The sequence below is a fragment of the Canis aureus genome, chromosome 5, assembly GCF_053574225.1.
Source record: "Canis aureus isolate CA01 chromosome 5, VMU_Caureus_v.1.0, whole genome shotgun sequence".
NCBI lineage: Eukaryota > Metazoa > Chordata > Mammalia > Carnivora > Canidae > Canis > Canis aureus.
In genome coordinates this window covers 43,828,776-43,847,792 of record NC_135615.1, presented here as the reverse complement: position 1 = coordinate 43,847,792, position 19,017 = coordinate 43,828,776, and the positions used below count along the sequence as shown (strand labels likewise).

Genomic DNA, 19,017 nt, shown 5'->3' with positions numbered 1-19,017 from the left:
TCTTGATGAAGCCAGCATCACCTTAATTCCAAAGCCAGACAAAGACCCCGCCAAAAAGGAGAATTACAGACCAATATCCCTGATGAACATGGATGCAAAAATTCTCAACAAGATACTGGCCAATAGGATCCAACAGTACATTAAGAAAATTATTCACCATGACCAAGTAGGATTTATCCCTGGGACACAAGGCTGGTTCAACACCCGTAAAACAATCAATGTGATTCATCATATCAGCAAGAGAAAAACCAAGAACCATATGATCCTCTCATTGGATGCAGAGAAAGCATTTGACAAAATACAGCATCCATTCCTGATCAAAACTCTTCAGAGTGTAGGGATAGAGGGAACATTCCTCGACATCTTAAAAGCCATCTATGAAAAGCCCACAGCAAATATCATTCTCAATGGGGAAGCACTGGGAGCCTTTCCCCTAAGATCAGGAACAAGACAGGGATGTCCACTCTCACCACTGCTATTCAACATAGTACTGGAAGTCCTAGCCTCAGCAATCAGACAACAAAAAGACATTAAACGCATTCAAATTGGCAAAGAAGAAGTCAAACTCTCCCTCTTCGCCGATGACATGATACTCTACAGAGAAAACCCAAAAGTCTCCACCCCAAGATTGCTAGAACTCATACAGCAATTCGGTAGCGTGGCAGGATACAAAATCAATGCCCAGAAGTCAGTGGCATTTCTATACACTAACAATGAGACTGAAGAAAGAGAAATTAAGGAGTCAATCCCATTTACAATTGCACCCAAAAGCATAAGATACCTAGGAATAAACCTCACCAAAGATGTAAAGGATCTATACCCTCAAAACTATAGAACACTTCTGAAAGAAATTGAGGAAGACACAAAGAGATGGAAAAATATTCCATGCTCATGGATTGGCAGAATTAATATTGTGAAAATGTCAATGTTACCCAGGGCAATATACACGTTTAATGCAATCCCTATCAAAATACCATGGACTTTCTTCAGAGAGTTAGAACAAATTATTTTAAGATTTGTGTGGAATCAGAAAAGACCCCGAATAGCCAGGGGAATTTTAAAAAAGAAAACCATATCTGGGGGCATCACAATGCCAGATTTCAGGTTGTACTACAAAGCTGTGGTCATCAAGACAGTGTGGTACTGGCACAAAAACAGACACATAGATCAGTGGAACAGAATAGAGAATCCAGAAGTGGACCCTGAACTTTATGGGCAACTAATATTCGATAAAGGAGGAAAGACTACCCATTGGAAGAAAGACAGTCTCTTCAATAAATGGTGCTGGGAAAATTGGACATCCACATGCAGAAGAATGAAACTAGACCACTCTCTTTCACCATACACAAAGATAAACTCAAAATGGATGAAAGATCTAAATGTGAGACAAGATTCCATCAAAATCCTAGAGAAGAACACAGGCAACACCCTTTTTGAACTCGGCCATAGTAACTTCTTGCAAGATAGATCCTTTTTTTTTTTTTTTTAAGGAAGGGTCATTTTCAAAAACAAATTGCTAGCTACACAAGCTCTGAGAAAAAATATAGAGGTTGAAACTAAAGTATTCCATTAACAATAAGGGAAAGGAGTTATATTCATTGGTCTATGAATTTCTAAGATTATTCGTAGTACAATGATAACTTTTTAAAGTATTAACATTCAGCCAAGAGTTTTGATCAGAAGATTAATGTGTTTTTCAACCTAACACATATGAAATTAACAGTGTGTAGTAAAATCGGTCTCAGTGACGGTTTTCTCATTTAAAAAGCCTTTATTTAAATAAATAAATAAATAAATAAATAGAAAATAAAAAAAAAAAGCCTTTATTCAGAGATACAGGCTTCCAGTTACAGAATGAATAAGTCACACAGATAAAAGATATATCATAGAAGATATAGTCGTTGGTATTGTTAATAATTTTGCATGGTGACAGATGGTAGCTATACCAGTGATGAGTATAGTTGTGGAATCGCTACGTTGTATATCTGAAACTAATGTAATGCATTGTGCATCAACTACACTTCAATTTAAAAAAGAAAAAAAAGGAAAAAGCATTCAATTAATGCAAAACTTTAACAAGATATATGAATATACTTTCTGAATTTGAAAATTTAAAAATACCTAATTAAAACATTTCTGGGGAGCCTGGGTGGTTCACTAGGTTAAGCATCCATCCAACTCTTGATTTCAGTTCAGGTGATTATCTCAGGGTTTTGAGATGGAGCTTTCTCTGTGCTGGGCATGGAGCCTGCTTGAGATTCTCTCTCTTGCACGCCCTCTGCCCCTCCCCCCACTTCATCTCTAAAAAATAAAAAAAATTTTAAAGGCTTTATTCATTAGTATTTTGAAATCCGCATCAAAAAGTGTCACCTAGGGGATCCCTGGGTGGCTCAGCAGTTGGTGCCTGCCTTTGGCCCAGGGCGTGATCCTGGAGTCCCGGGATCGAGTCCCACGTCAGGCTCCCAGCGTGGAGCCTGTTTTTCTCTCTGCCTATGTCTCTGCCTCTCTCTGTGTCTCTCATGAATAAATAAATAAAATATTTTAAAAAAAAACAAAAACAAAAACAAAAAAGTGTCACCTAAATTAAATTCTAAAATTAGATTTTAAAACATCTACTCTAAAATATATTTTTTAGAATACATTTAAGTATTAAATGTTCCTCTAAGTGTAATAATATTCAGGTATTTATTATCTCTAATGTTATTAGTAACCAACAAAACCCCCACTTGAACCTTTTAGCAAATCATCAATGTCTCTTACTATGCAGGCTTTAAAAACACAATAAAAATGCATATTTAAAGAAATTATTTCTTGGGGCAGCTCAGCTGGTTAAGCATCTGCCTAGGACTCAGGTCATGATCTTAAGGTCCTAGGATTGAGCCCAGCCCTGTATTGGGCTCCCTGCTCAGCAGCAGTCTGCTTGTCCTCTCCCTCTGCCCCTTACCCCTCTTGTATATTCACTGTACTCTCTTCTCTCTCAAATAAATAAAATCTTAACTGAATCTAAACAAGAAATAAAGTTTTCCAAGTATCAAAGGAAATACCATACAACAATCTTTAATGTCTCCAATGAATAAAAATACCTAGAAATAAAGTTTTTCAATTAACATCCAATGAATTCAAGATTAAGCACTACGTGTATTTAAAACTACCAATTAGCCCTAACTTATAATACCCTGTAAAAGAAATAAACAGTCATGTGGATTTTTAAATAAATTTTAAGTTTTAATATTTTACGGCACTATACTAAAACATAAAGTAAAATACTTTCAGCATTGTAATATCAAATCTAAAAATGGACTGTAGGAAGGTATTTTGCTATATCATTACCTGTCAAATCAAGTACTTGTTCTAAAAATAAAAAGTTCCAAGTTTGGGGAAATAACCTCTTAATACTAATAAACTTACAGAAATGTTTCTATATTGCCTTTTTTTGAGAAATAAAAGTTTAAAAAAGAGGCCCTTCCTACCCTAATCTCTGAAGTTTTTACAAACATTCTCCTGCCAATTGTGGGATATCAATAATCATAAACACATCAAGAAATACCCCTATAAAGCCATCCTTAACCAATGTAGTTTATCAATTTAACTCCTACTATCCCAAAGGAAAAAGCAAAAAGGAAACTGCTAAGTGAAAAAACAATAAACTCATTATTCCAAAGTCTACTGTGCAGTGAGTTACAACAGACTTAGCTTTGCACTAAACAGCTATAATAGTTTCTATTCTTTCCACCACTGAGCAGTTAGTAAGATTATGGAAAGACAAATATACTTACCTCTGTTTCCCATACTCCTCCCTGAGAGAAATCCACCTCTCATGAAATGATCTCTTCGAGAAGGTCCATCATTCATTTCTGAATCAAGTAAATTTAAAGCAAGTCAAAAAGGTATCTTGTGGTACAAACATTAAACCTTTTCAATGTGCCATCCCCCATGATAAAGGAAGAATTCTATAAATCAATAAAGACAAACAGCCTAGTAGCTTTAGATAGGTAGTTCTCCAAAGGAAAAATAAATGATGACTAAATCTTACTCAGTTAAACAAAATGGAAATCAAAGGAAGAAGACAGCTTTTTTCAATCATATGACTGACTGGAAAATAGTTTTAAGTTTGCTAATACCAAAAACAGTTAAGGGCATAGGGAAACAAGCACAAATCATATACTATAGTAAAGCTACAAATTAGATCTTGATCCTAGCTTTAAAAGAACATGCTTTTTGAATGTATATTCATTTCTTCTCTGGATAAACAAACCAAATTGTCACACAGAAATTAAATCAGTACTTAAATCTCTGCATCATGGCCTAGTTGTTTTTTCTTTATTCTTTTTTTTTTAACAGGCGAGCTCTACCAAACTCTCAAAGAACAAATCATTCCAATGACATATAACCCTCCCAGGAAACATAAAGAGGAAATATTTCCCCACTCATTTCTACCAAGTCAACACAACGTTAACAAGTCAAGGACAGAAGAAAATCTCTTTGACTCACAAGTAGATGCAAAATCTCCATAAAAATTATTAGCAAAACAAATCCAATAGGAAATTAAATAGAACATTATGACCAACTGGGGTTTATTCCAGTATGCAAGGATATTTTAAACAACAGAGCATCTTAAAAAGGTAAGTAACAACATTAACATATCAAAATGAAAAAAACTATCTCTACAGATAAAAGTACATGAAGTAACTCAACATGGGGGCACTTTGGTGGTTCAGTCCAGTTAAGCACCTGCCTTGGGCTCAGATCATGATCTCAGAATCCTGGGATCGAGGTCTGTGTCCTCTACTCAGCAGGAAGTCTGCTTCTTTTTTTCTCTTTCTCTCTCTTTCCCCCCCCTTCCTCTATCTCAAGTAAATATTTTAAAAAGCACTCTAAAAATAACATGATTTATGACAAAAATATATATTAGCAAACTAAGAGGTTTTCATGGCAGCTCTATTCATACTAGCAAAAAGGAAATAATTCAAATGTGAGTCAAGAAGAAAATAAACATATAGTATGACCTGTTTAGCCAAAAAAATTAAAGTATAATAGATCTAATTAAACAAAACAAAGTACTGTCTCCTTCAAAAAAAGCACTCTACATGGTATACAACTTTACACTTTACAAAATTACATTCATCACCTCATTTGATCTTTATCCTTATAATAACCCTGTTAGGAATGAGGGTAGGTATTGCTGAGTTTGTTTTTAGAAAAAATTAAAACCCCAAAATAACAGAACCTATATGTGCTAGGCCTAGAAAGCAGGATTTCCATCCCAAAACTGTGCTTAATTATACCCACTGCAAAAACAATTTAAATGATCTGAACTAGCAGCAGACATAAGAAGAAAAAAAAGCTAACACCCAAAAAGAAAAAACTTAAGATTCAAGTAGTTTATTACCATCAAAATAAAATTAGTTGACAACTAAAACAAGTGGTCAAATTCAAGATAGATAATTGTTATCACATGTGCACAAGAAAATCATCATTTGAGCACCACAGATACCAGGCACTACACTATATTAGGCCTTTGTATATATTAACTAGCTTATTTAACACTTAAAAATGTAAGAGCTATTATCCTCATTTTTAAAATGAGAAAACAAAGTTTAGAGAACCTAAAGTTTAGAGAACCTAAAGTTTAGAGAAGCAACTTCACCAAGGTCATCCAGCCAGTATGAAGACTGGACTTCAATTTGAATCCAATCATCAGACTTAAAGCCCTACTTGTTGAAGACCTGTATACATTCTCCACAGTACATCTATAAGAGAAGCACCTTAACATCTCTAGATGGTAAATCAAAGGACAAACTTAAAAATAATCTTGGACAACACCCCATTAGTCATTCAAATCTGAAAAGTAAAACACAGGAAAGATACAAATATTTTTAAGAGTTAAAGGAAACAGCATGCAAAATTTTTAAAAATCCCAAGGTATAGTCTAAAAATGATGGTCCAAAAACTGAAGGTTCTAATAAAGAATTAATTCATCTTGTCTTCTTTGCTTTTAGCACGCAGTCAAAAGGAAATAGGCAATTACTCTCTTTACTTTTTTTTTTAGTCGTTTTAGGGATTGCTGCTCTCACTTTCATTAATTTAATGATATACCATCACTGAATTTTATCAGGTTCAATCCCCATCATAATAAATACATAGTTGGAAAAATATCAGTAAAGAAGTCCATGATACTAATAAATGATAGAGTATAGCTATTTACCTTTGGTGCTCTGAAGCCTATCAAAACAAAACAAAAGAAATGAAAAGAAACTCCATTTAAAACGAAATTAGATTAATGGAAGCAATTCCCACCAAATGACATGTAATTACATTCAGACCAGATTCAGAAAGAAGGAGCAAATTATGAACAACTTAAAAAAAAATCCACATATTTAACCACCAAGAAAAAGAACAAGAACTAGAAGATTTAGTTCGAGCTCTAATCCACCTGTAATCTTCCAATCTTCATCCAGCGTCATCTGCTTAACCCAAAGTGAAAAGGGTAAGAGAAGATGAAAAAGACTCAGTGGCAAAAAGTTCTGAAACAACTTCTCAGTATTTAGGGCTGCCAGCTGTATTAATCTCTAATGCCCTTCATTATCTCAAGTAGCTCAAGGACTACACATTTATAAATCATCAACCTTCAGTCTTCCAACCAGAGATCATGTAATTATAAAAGTAATGTGCACAAAAATTGCCTGGAAATCTGGTTAAAATGTAGATTATGATATAGTAGTTGTGGGTGAAGCATTAGAGTCTGCATTTTTTTTCCAAGTTTTTTTTTTTAATTTGAGATAGAAAGTCCATACAAGCAGGGGGATGAGGGATGATGAAGGGCATAGAGAAAAGCAGACTCCCCGGTGAGCAGGGAGCCTGGCATAGAGGTCTATCCCATGACTCTGAGACCATAACTTAAGCTGAAGGCAGACAGATGTTCAACCAACTTAGCCACCTCTAGATTCTGCATTTCTAAGTTCACAGGTAACACCAATGCTACTGGTCTGCCAACAATATTCTTTTTTTTTTTTTTTTTTTTTTTTTATTGGTGTTCAATTTACTAACATACAGAATAACACCCAGTGCCCGTCACCCATTCACTCCCACCCCCCGCCCTCCTCCCCTTCTACCACCCCTAGTTCGTTTCCCAGAGTTAGCAGTCTTTACGTTCTGTCTCCCTTTCTGATATTTCCCACACATTTCTTCTCCCTTCCCTTATTTTCCCTTTCACTATTATTTATATTCCCCAAATGAATGAGAACATATAATGTTTGTCCTTCTCCGACTGACTTACTTCACTCAGCATAATACCCTCCAGTTCCATCCACGTTGAAGCAAATGGTGGGTATTTGTCATTTCTAATAGCTGAGTAATATTCCATTGTATACATAAACCACATCTTCTTTATCCATTCATCTTTCGTTGGACACCGAGGCTCCTTCCACAGTTTGGCTATCGTGGCCATTGCTGCTATAAACATCGGGGTGCAGGTGTCCCGGCGTTTCATTGCATTTGTATCTTTGGGGTAAATCCCCAACAGTGCAATTGCTGGGTCGTAGGGCAGGTCTATTTTTAACTGTTTGAGGAACCTCCACACAGTTTTCCAGAGTGGCTGCACCAGTTCACAGTCCCACCAACAGTGTAAGAGGGTTCCCTTTTCTCCGCATCCTCTCCAACATTTGTTGTTTCCTGCCTTGTTAATTTTCCCCATTCTCACTGGTGTGAGGTGGTATCTCATTGTAGTTTTCATTTGTATTTCCCTGATGGCAAGTGATGCAGAGCATTTTCTCATATGCATGCCAACAATATTCTTACATCCACCAAAAGACATAACAGAAGTTTACAAAATAGGAAAATACTGTAAACTATCCACATGCCCATTAATACAATGTCCTATGTTATATCCATAAATAACCTACAACTATTTCCAATAACATGGAGAGAAGCTTAAACACAAGAGAATTTAATGTATGGTTCCAATTCTATATAATTTGTATATACAGGAAAAACTTTATGCTGCTAGAAATTAGAATAGCAGTTACTCCTAGTCAGAGTGATGGTTGCCTTGAACAAGGGTTTTTAGAGTTCCACTAATGCTCTGTTCTTGATATGGGTGAACACGAAGGTGTATTCACCTTGTTCAAATCCAGCGACCTGTACGTTTATGATGTATACCTTAAAAATACTGAATCTGGGATCCCTGGGTGGCGCAGCGGTTTAGCGCCTGCCTTTGGCCCAGGGCGCGATCCTGGAGACCCGGGATCGAATCCCACATCAGGCTCCCGGTGCGTGGAGCCTGCTTCTTCCTCTGCCTGTGTCTCTGCCTCTCTCTCTCTCTCTATCATAAATAAATAAAAATAAAAAAAATACTGAATCTGGCAGGGAAAGAAGGTAGAAGAGTAGGGTCCCCAAGTCACCTGTCCCCACCAAATTACCTAGATAACTTTCAAATCATCCTGAAAACCTACGAATTTGGCCTGAGATTTAAAGAGAGAACAGCTGGAATGCTACAGTGAGAAGAGTTCCCGCTTCTATCAAAGTAGGAAGACGGAAAAAAATAAATAAAAAAGCATCCAAGGGGGAGGGGCCCTGCAAGGAGCGGGTCAAAACCCCAGTCCCAGAGAAGCAGGAGCTTTACCAGCCTTCCTGGACGGAAAGGCGCTTGCAGGGAACTCGGGCAGGATCCCAGGAAGGGCAGTGGAGCCCCCCAGTTCCCCCGGGTCACTAACAGAGGAGATGTGCCCCTGGGGAGAGTGCGCCACATTCCCCGGGCTGAGCTCCCTACAGGGCTGGAGTGTGCGCCCCAGGGGGCCCAGGGACAGCTCAAGTGGAGGCTCTGCACGAAGGGGGCTGCATGGCCCCGGGAGCCCGATTCCAGGGGCGGGCGCAGACCCCATAGCCCAGGGCACCAGGGGACACAGCCCAATATCCAGCGCTCCCCCCGGGACACGCGGGGGCAGGGAGGACCCAGGACAGCAAGGACGCTCCTGCCCCCAGACCCCCCAAGCTGTGCAGATCGGCGCCCCCGGAGCATTCAGGACCCTGTGGACTGGGAGACTGTGGTAGTTACTGCAGGAGCGGACTCTAGAGCTGGAGAGCTGGCCGCTGCCACTGTTGTTGTTCCTCCTGGTGTCACCTTGTGCCTGGGACTGAGCAGGGCCGCCAGGGAGCAGGGACCTCGCAGGATAAACAGCTCCCACTGAGCAGTGCACCTGGCAGGGGGCGGGGCAGCTCCCCCAGGTGCACACACCTGAGAATCAGCACAGCAGCCCCTCCCCCAGAAGACCAGCTTAAAGGACAGGGGAAGAGCAAGTTCTTGACCAAGCAGTGCTGGAAAGTTCCAGGGGAAGTCTAGGGACTTACAGTATATAGAATCACAGGATACCCCACCTTTTGTTTTTGTTTGTTCCCCCCCTTTTTTTTTCTCTTTTTCTTTTTCCAGTACAACTTGTTTTTAGTCACTCTGCACTGAGCAAAATGACAAGGAAGAATTCACCACAAAAGAATCAGAAATACTCCTCTCTCCCACAGAGTTACAGAATTTGGATTACAATTCAATATCAGAAAGCCAATTCAGAAGCACAATTATAAAGCTACTGGTGGCTCTAGAAAAAAGCATAAAGGATTCAAGAGACTTCATGACTGCAGAATTTAGATCTAATCAGGCCGAAATTAAAAATCAGTTAAATGAGATGCAATCCAAACTGGAGGTCCTAAAGACAAGGGTTAACGAGGTAGAAGAACAAGTGAGTGACATAGAAGACAAGTTGATGGCAAAGAGGGAAACTGAGGAAAAAAGAGACAAACAATTAAAAGACCAAGAAGATAGATTAAAGGAAATAAAGGACAGCCTGAGGAAGAAAAACCTATGTTTAATTGGGGTTCCCGAGGGCACCAAAAGGGCCAGAGGGCCAGAATATGTATTTGAACAAATCATAGCTGAGAACTTCCCTAACTTGGGAAGGAAAACAGGCATTCGGATCCAGGAGATAGAAAGATTCCCCCCTCAAAAAAAAAAAAAAAAAATCAAGGAAAACCGTTCAACACCCCGACATTTAATAGTGAAACTTGCAAATTCCAAAGATAAAGAGAAGATCCTTAAAACAGCAAGAGACAAGAGATCCCTAACCTTTACGGGGAGAAGTATTAGGTTAACAGCAGACCTCTCCAGAGACCTGGCAGGCCAGAAAGGGTTGGCAGGATATACTCAGGGTCCTAAATGAGAAGAACCTGCAGCCAATAATACTTTATCCAGCAAGGCTCTCATTCAGAATAGAAGGAGAGATAAAGAGCTTCCAAGATAGGCAGAAACTGAAAAAAAATATGTGACCACCAAACCAGCTCTGCAAGAAATATTAAGGGAGAACTCCGTAAAAGAAAGAGGAAGTCCAAAGAAACAATCCACAAAAACAGGGACTGAATAGGTATTATGATGACACTAAATTCATATCTTTTAATAGTAACTCTGAACGTGAATGGGCTTAATGATCCCATCAAAAGGTACAGGGTTTTAGACTGGATAAAAAAGCAAGACCCATCTATTTGCTGTCTACAAGAGACTCATTTTATTTATTTTTTTTTTTTTATTTATGATAGTCACAGAGAGAGAGAGAGAGGCAGATCTACAAGAGACTCATTTTATTTTTTTTTATTTTTTTTTATTTATGATAGTCACAGAGAGAGAGAGAGAGAGAGGCAGAGACATAGGCAGATGGAGAAGCAGGCTCCATGCACCAGGAGCCCAACGTGGGATTCAATCCCGGATCTCCAGGATCGCGCCCTGGGCCAAAGGCAGGCACTAAACTGCTGCGCCACCCAGGGATCCCAAGGGACTCATTTTAGACATAAGGACACCTACAGCCTGAAAATAAAAGGCTGGAGAACCATTTACCATTCAAATGGTCCTCAAAAGAAAGCAGGGGTAGCCATCCTCATATCAGGTAAATTAAAGTTTATCCCAAAGACTGTAGTAAGAGATGAAGAGGGACACTATATCATACTTAAAGGATCTATCCAACAAGAGGACCTAACAATTGTGAATATTTATGCCCCGAATGTGGGAGCTGCCAAGTATATCAATCAGTTAATAACCAAAGTTAAGACATACTTAGATAATAATACACTTATACTTGGGAGACTTGAACACGGTGCTTTCTACAATTGATAGATCTTCTAAGCACAACATATCCAAAGAAACAAGAGCTTTAAATGATACACAGGACACGATGGATTTCACAGATATTTACAGAACTTTACATCCAAACGCAACTGAATGCACATTCTTCTCAAGTGCACATGGAACTTTCTCCAGAATAGACCACATACTGGGTCACAAATCAGGTCTTAACTGATACCAAAAGACTGGGATCGTCCCATGCATATTTTCAGACCATAATGCTTTGAAACCAGAACTAAACCACAAGAAGTTTGGGAGGATTTCAAACACATGGAGGTTAAAGACCATCCTGCTAAAAGATGAAAGGGTCAACCAGGAAATTAGAGAAGAATTAAAAATATTCATTGAAACTAATGAGAATGAAGATACAACTGTTCAAAATCTTTGGGATACAGCAAAAGCAGTCATGAGGGGGATATACATTGCAATACAAGCATCCATCCAAAAACTAGAAAGAATTCAAATACAAAAGCTAACCTTAAAAAAAAAAAAAAAAAAAGCTAACCTTGTACCTAAAGGAGCTGAAGAAGGAACAGCAAATAAAACCTTCACCCAGCAGAAGAAGAGAATTAATAAAGATTTGAGCAGAACTCAACGAAATAGAGACCAGAAGAACTGTGGAACAGATCAACAAAACCAGGAGTTGGTTCTTTAAAAGAATTAATAAGATAGATAAGCCATTATCCAGCCTTATTAAAAAGAAGAGAGAAAAGACTCAAATTAATAAAATCACAAATGAGAAAGGAAAGATCACCACCAATATCAAGGAAATACAAACGATTTTATAAACTTATTATGAACAGCTAAATGCCAATAAATTAGGCAATCTAGAAGAAATGGACGCATTTCTGGAAAACCACAAACTACCAAAATTGGAACAGGAAGAAATAGAAAATCTGAACAGGCCAATAACCCGAAAGGAAATTGAAGCAGTCATCAAAAACCTCCCAAGACACAAAAGTCCAGGCCAGATGGCTTCCCAGGGGAATTTTATCAAACGTTTAAAGAAGAAACCATACCTATTCTACTAAAGCTGTTCAGGAAGATAAAAAGAGATGGAATACTTCCAAACTCGTTCTATGAGACCAGCATCGCCCTAATTCCAAAACCAGACAAAGCCACCAAAAAGGAGAATTATAGACCAATATCCCTGATGAACATAGATGCAAAAATTCTCAACGAGATACTAGCCAATAGGATCCAACAGTACATTAAGATCATTCACCATGACCAAGTGGGATTTATCCCCAGGATGCAAGGCTGGTTCAACAAGCGTAAAGCCATCAATGTGATAGATCATATCAACAAGAGAAAAAACAAGAACCATATGATCCTCTCAATAGATGCAGAGAAAGCATTTGACAAAACACAGCATCCATTCCTGATCAAAACTCTTCAGAGTGTAGGGATAGAGGGAACATTCCTTAGCATCTTAAAAGCCATCTATGAAAAGCCCACAGCAAATAACGTTCTCAATGGGGAAACACTGGGAGCCTTTCCCCTACAGGAACATGACAGAAATGTCTACTCTCACCACTGCTATTCAACATAGTACTAGAAATCCTAGGCTCAGCAATTGAGCAGCAAAAATAAAAGGAATTCAAATTGGGAAAGAAGAAGTCAAACTCTCCCTCTTCCCAGATGACATGATACTCTACATACAAAACCCAAAAGACTCCACTCCAAGATTGCTAGAACTCATACAGCAAATCGGGGGTGTGGCAGGATACAAAATCAATGCCCAGAAATCAGTGGCATTTCTATACACTAACAATGAGACTGAAGAAAGAGAAATTAAGGAGTCAATCCCATTTACAATTGCACCCAAAAGCATGAGAGACCTAGGAATAAACCTAACCAAAGAGGTAAAGGATCTATACCCTAAAAACTACAGGACGCTTCTGAAAGAAATGGAGAAGACACAAAGAGATGGAAAAATATTCCATGCTCATGGATTGGAAGAATTAATATTGTGAAAATGTCAATGTTACCCAGGGCAATTTACACATTTAATGCAATCCCTATCAAAATACCATGGACTATCTTCAGAGAGTTGGAACAAATCATCTTAATATTTGTGTGGAATCAAAAAAGACCCCGAATATCCAGGGGAATATTAAAAAAGAAAACCACAGCTGGGGGCATCACAATGCCAGATTTCAGGTTATACAACAAAGCTGTGGTCATCAAGACAGTGTGGTACTGGCACAAAAACAGACACATAGATCAACGGAACAGAATAGAGAATCCAGAAGTGGACCCTCAACTTTATGGTCAACTAATATTCAACAAAGCAGGAAAGACTGTCCATTGGAAGAAAGACAGTCTCTTCAATAAATGGGCTGGGAAAATTGGACATCCACACGCAGAAGAATAAACTAGACCATTCTCTTACACCATACACACAGATAAACTCAAAATGGAATGAAGATCTAAATATGAGACAAGATTTTATGGTCAACTTTATGGTAAACTAATATTCAACAAAGCAGGAAAGACCATCTACTGGAAAAAAGACAGTCTCTTCAATAAATGGTGCTGGGAAAATTGGACATCCACATGCAGAAGAATGAAACTAGACCATTCTCTTACACCATACACACAGATAAACTCAAAATGGAATGAAGATCTAAATATGAGACAAGATTCCATCAAAATCCTAGAGGAGAACACAGGCAACACCCTTTTTGAACTTGGCCACAGTAACTTCTTGCAAGATACATCCATGAAGGCAAGAGAAATAAAAGCAAAAATGAATTATTGGGACTTAATCAAGATAAAAAGCGTTTGCACAGCAAAGGACACAGTCAACAAAACTAAAAGACAACCTACAGAATGGGAGAAGATATTTGCAAATGACCTATCAGATAAAGGGCTAGTATCCAAGATCTATAAAGAACTTATTAAACTCAACATCAAAGAAACAAACAATCCAATCATGAAATGGGCAAAAGACATGAACAGAAATATCACGGAGGAAGACATAGACATGGCCAACAAGCATATGAGAAAATGCTCCGCATCACTGGCCATCAGGGAAATACAAATCAAAACCACAATGACATACCACCTCACACCAGTGAGAATGGGGAAAATTAGCAAGACAGGAAACAACAAATGTTGGAGAGGATGTGTAGAAAGGGGAACCCTCTTGCACTGTTGGTGGGAGTGTGAACTTCCTGCCACCTGTGTGCCAATCTGTGTGGAGATTCCTCAAAGAGTTAAAAATAGATCTGAAAATAAATAAAATAAAATAAATAAAATAAAATAAAATAAAATATAAAATAAAATAAAATAAAATAAAATAAAATAAAATAAAATAAAATAAAATAAAATAAAATAAAAATAGATCTGCCCTACAACCCAGCAATTGCACTGCTAGGGATTTACCCCAAAGATACAGATGCAGTGCAACGCTGGAACCCCGTACCCCAATGTTTATAGCAGCAATGTCCACAATACCCAAACTGTGGAAGGAGCCTCAGCGTCCATCAAAAGATGAATGGATAAAGAAGATGTGGTATATGTATACAATGGGATATTAGCCATTAGAAACGACAAATACTCAACATTTACTTCAACGTGGATGGAACTGGAGGGTATTATGCTGAGTGAAATAAGTCAATTGGAGAAGGACAAACATTATATTGTGTCATTCATTTGGGGAATATAAAAATTAATGAAAGGGAATAAAGGGAAAGGAGAGAAAATGAGTGAAAATATCAGTGAGGGTGACAAAACATGAGACTCACCCAACTCTGGGAAATGAACAAGGGGTAGTGGAAAAGGGAGGTGGGCAGGGGGTTGGGGTGACTGGGTGACGGGCACTGAGGGGGGCAGTTGGAGGGATGAGCACTGGGTGTTATGCTGTATGTTGACAAATTGAACTCCAATAAAAAAATAAAATAAAATAAATAAATAAATAAATAAATATAAAAATAAAAATACTCAATCTGGGGACACCTGGGTGGCTCAGAGGTTGAACGTCTGCTATCAGCTCAGGGTATGATCCTGGGATCCTGGGATCCTGAGATCAAGTCCCACATCAGGCTCCCTACGGGAAGCCTGCTTCTCCCTCTATGTCTCTGCCTCTCTCTGTCTCTCATGAATAAATATATCTTAAAAAATATATATTGAAACTGTGTGTGCACCGTGCTTCAAAAAAATTTTTTTTCTTTTTAAAAAAATAAGAAGAACCTGGCCTAGAGAGATATGTGGACAAAGGCAACTAAACTTGTAATAAACAGGTGATTTACATGTTCCAAAGTTTATTCTTTAAAAAAGATAAAAAGCATAAAACGAAAATTGAATTAGAACATGAGAAAAGAAAACTAGAGGCCAATCTTACTTAATTCAAAAGCACTAAAAAGGGGTTCCTGGGTGGCTCTGTCAGTTAAGCGTCTGACTCTTGATTTCAGCTGAGGTCATGATCTCAGGGTCGTGAGACTGGGTTCAGCACTGAGCATGAAGCCTTCTTGAGATTCTCCTTCTCCCTCTCCCTCTGTCCTGGATCACCCTACCCCTGGCCTGCACACTCCTTTTTTTTCCCCCCTAAAAGAGAGAGATCTGGCTCCTTTAAATAAAAGTACTAAATAAGATATCTCATTTCATTGAATACTGCAATAAAATAGCTATGCAGGGCTTATCCTAGGAACACAAAATTAGTTCATGTTTAAAGAATATTAGGAGATTTAAAGGAACAACAGAAATCTGGAATTCAAAAAAAGGGCATTTGTTAACATTCAACTGCCTTTTCTTTTTTTATATTGAGAGAAAGAGAGGACGAATGGCACAGGGAGAGGAGAGAAAATCTCAAGCAGGCTTTCCCCACTGAGCACAAAGCTTGACATGAGGCTCGATTTCACAACCCTGAGATCATATCCTGAGCCAAGATCCAGTCAGACATTTAACCAACTGAACCATCCAGGCACCCCTTCACTGCCATTTCTAAACAAAACAAGTATTTGAGCAGAAATAGAAAGAAACTTCCTTAGCACAATTTAAAAAATCAACTAAAGGGGGATCCCTGGGTGGCGCAGCGGTTTGGCGCCTGCCTTTGGCCCAGGGCGCGATCCTGGAGACCCGGGATCGAATCCCATGTCAGGCTCCCGGTGAGGAGCCTGCTTCTCCCTCTGCCTATGTCTCTGCCTCTCTCTCTCTCTCTCTCTCTCTCTGCGACTATCATAAAAAAAAATAAAAATAAAAAAAAATAAAAAAAAATAAAAAAAATAAAAAATCAACTAAAATAAGCCTAAAGCAAACATTATATTTTAATTCTAAAAATTTTGGAGCATTCTCATTGAAGCGAAGAAAAGTCTAAATGCTTGTTATTTTTACTATTATTTAGTGAATGGTAGGTTTTATCCATTGCTTTAAGACAAAAAAAAGAACAAGGGGCATCTGGGTGGCACAGTGGTTCAGCTTCTGCCTTCAGCTCAAGGCGTGATCCCAGAGTCCTGGGATCAATCCTGCATCATATTCCCCACAGAGCCTGCTTCTCCCTCTGCCTATGTCTCTGCCTCTCTTTCTCGGTGTCTCGCATGAATAAATAAATAAAATCTTTTTTTAAAAAAGACCAAAAAATGACAAAATTGTGTAAGAGATGAAATTTGCATCACATATCAATAGGGAAAGGACAGTATTTAACAGAGAGTGCGGGGAAAATTGGGTTATTTTATGTGGGAAGAAAATAGGTTATTTTACATCATATTCAAAAAATGGATTCAACTGTCTACTTAAAAATGGTTAAAGAGGGGGCAGCTGGGTGTCTCAGTCCGGTCTAGAAGCTGACTCTTGATTTCAGCTTAGGTCCTGATCTCAGGGTAGTGAGATAGAGCCCTGCATCGAGCTAGGAGAGTAGTCTGCTCCTGACTCTATCTCTCTCTCTTCCTCTGCCACTCCTCCCTTCCCCCAACCCCTGCTCACATGCAAGCACATGCTCTCTAAAAATAAATAAATCTTTCCTTAAACAATGGTTAAGCAGGGAAAACAACTTCAACTTCTTAAAGACTATTTACAAAAACCTACAACTAACATCATACTTAATAGTGAGAAACACAAAGTGTTTCCACTAAAATCAAGTACAGGTCAAAGATGTGCCTTCTCATCACTTCATTATCATACTGCAAGTTCTAGCTAAAGAAATAAGGCAAGAAAATGAAAGGTTCACATATTGGGAAGAAAGAAATAAAACTGTCTTTTTTCACAAATAACTGATCACCTATGTAGAAAATCCAAAATAATGACAAAAAAACTCCTGGAACTAATAAGCAACTATAGCAAAAGTGCACGATACCAGATTAGTAGACAAAACCAATTGCTTTCCTGTGCACCAATAACAAACAAATTTACTTTGAAAATAAAAATATATTACCATTTATACTAGCACTCAAAAATGAAATAGGTGGGTATTAATCTAACAAAATGTACAGAAGATCTATTTGAGGACAACTATAAAACTGTCATGAAAATCAAAGGATTAAATAAATGGAAAGATATTTCACACTCATAGATAGGAAAACTCTTTATTGTCAAGATATCAATTCTTTTATCTCTAGATTCAAAGCTAACCCAATCAAAATCCTACCAAGTTATTTTGTGGATATTGACCAATTGATTCTAAAGTTTACATGGAGAGTTTACATTCTATACCTTGAATAGCCAACATAATATTGAAGGAAAAGAACAAAGTTGAATGGCTGGCACTACCCAATTTAAATACTTACTCTAAAGCCATTATGATCAAGACAGTATAGTATTGGCAAAAGAATAAACAAATCAATGAAACAGAATAGAGAACCAAGACCCATGTAAGTATGGTCAACTGATCTTTGACAAAGTAGCAAAGGCAATACAAAGAGCAAACACAGTCTTTTCAATGAATGGTGCTAAAACTAAACATCCACATGAGGGGGGAAGAAAGAACATAGAACCAACCTTACACCCTTCACAAAAATTAACTCAAAATGATCACAGATCGAAAGAAAAGAAAATGGATCACAGATCTAAATACACATGTAAAACTATAAAACCCCTGGAAGATAACGTAAGAGAAACTCTAAATGACCTGGGGTATGAAGATGACTTTTTAGATACAACACCAAGAACATAATCCATTAAAGAAATAACTGATAAGCTAAGCTTCACTGAAGCTAAAAACTCCCACTCACTAAAATCTTAAAAAGAGAGAGAGAGTGAGGAGGTTAGTGCCTGGGTGGCTTAGTTGGTTAAGTGTCAGACTTGATTTTTGGCTCAGCTCATTACCTCAAAGTTAGGGGATCCAGCCCAACCTCAGGCTCTGCTCTCAGCATGGAGTCAGCTTGTGCCTCTCCCTCTGCTCTTTCCCCTGCTCTTGCTTGCTCACTTGCTCGCTCTCTCTCTCTCAAGTAAATATAATCTTTAAAACAAAAAACAAAAACAACTTCTACTCTGCAAAAGACAATGTCAAAATAATGAGAAAACAAGCCACACACTAGGAGAAAATATTTTTGTAAGACACATCTGATAAAGGATTATTAGCTAAAACACAAAAGGAATTCTTAAAAACTCAACAATAAGAAAACAAACCTAATTAAAAACGGTCAAGACCTTAACATCGGAAAAATGCAAATTAAAACAATAAAGTACCACAATTTGCCTTTCTGAATGGCCAAAGTCTCTAACACTGACAATATCAAATACTAGCAAGGCCATTTAGCAACAGGAATTCCTATTTATTTCTGATGGGAATGTAAAATGGTATGAATATCTTGCAAAGCAGTTTGGTAGTTTCCAACAAAACTAAATATACTCCTACCACATCATCCAGCAAAGTATCCTCATTGGTATTTACCCAAATGGGGTGAAAACTTATATCCACA

At 38.0% G+C, this 19,017-nt stretch overlaps 1 protein-coding gene across 4 annotated transcripts in view; it reads right to left on the bottom strand.

Annotated features, from left to right (window-relative positions):
* DDX4 (DEAD-box helicase 4) overlaps window positions 1–19,017 on the bottom strand; it is an 84,203-nt gene that overhangs the window by 46,653 nt on the left and 18,533 nt on the right. For all 4 annotated transcript variants that reach the window (XM_077897826.1, XM_077897825.1, XM_077897827.1 and 1 more), the window contains exon 4: window positions 3,777–3,854. In XM_077897826.1, coding sequence (XP_077753952.1) covers window positions 3,777–3,854 — 78 coding nt within the window. The remainder of the gene's footprint in view (window positions 1–3,776; window positions 3,855–19,017) is intronic.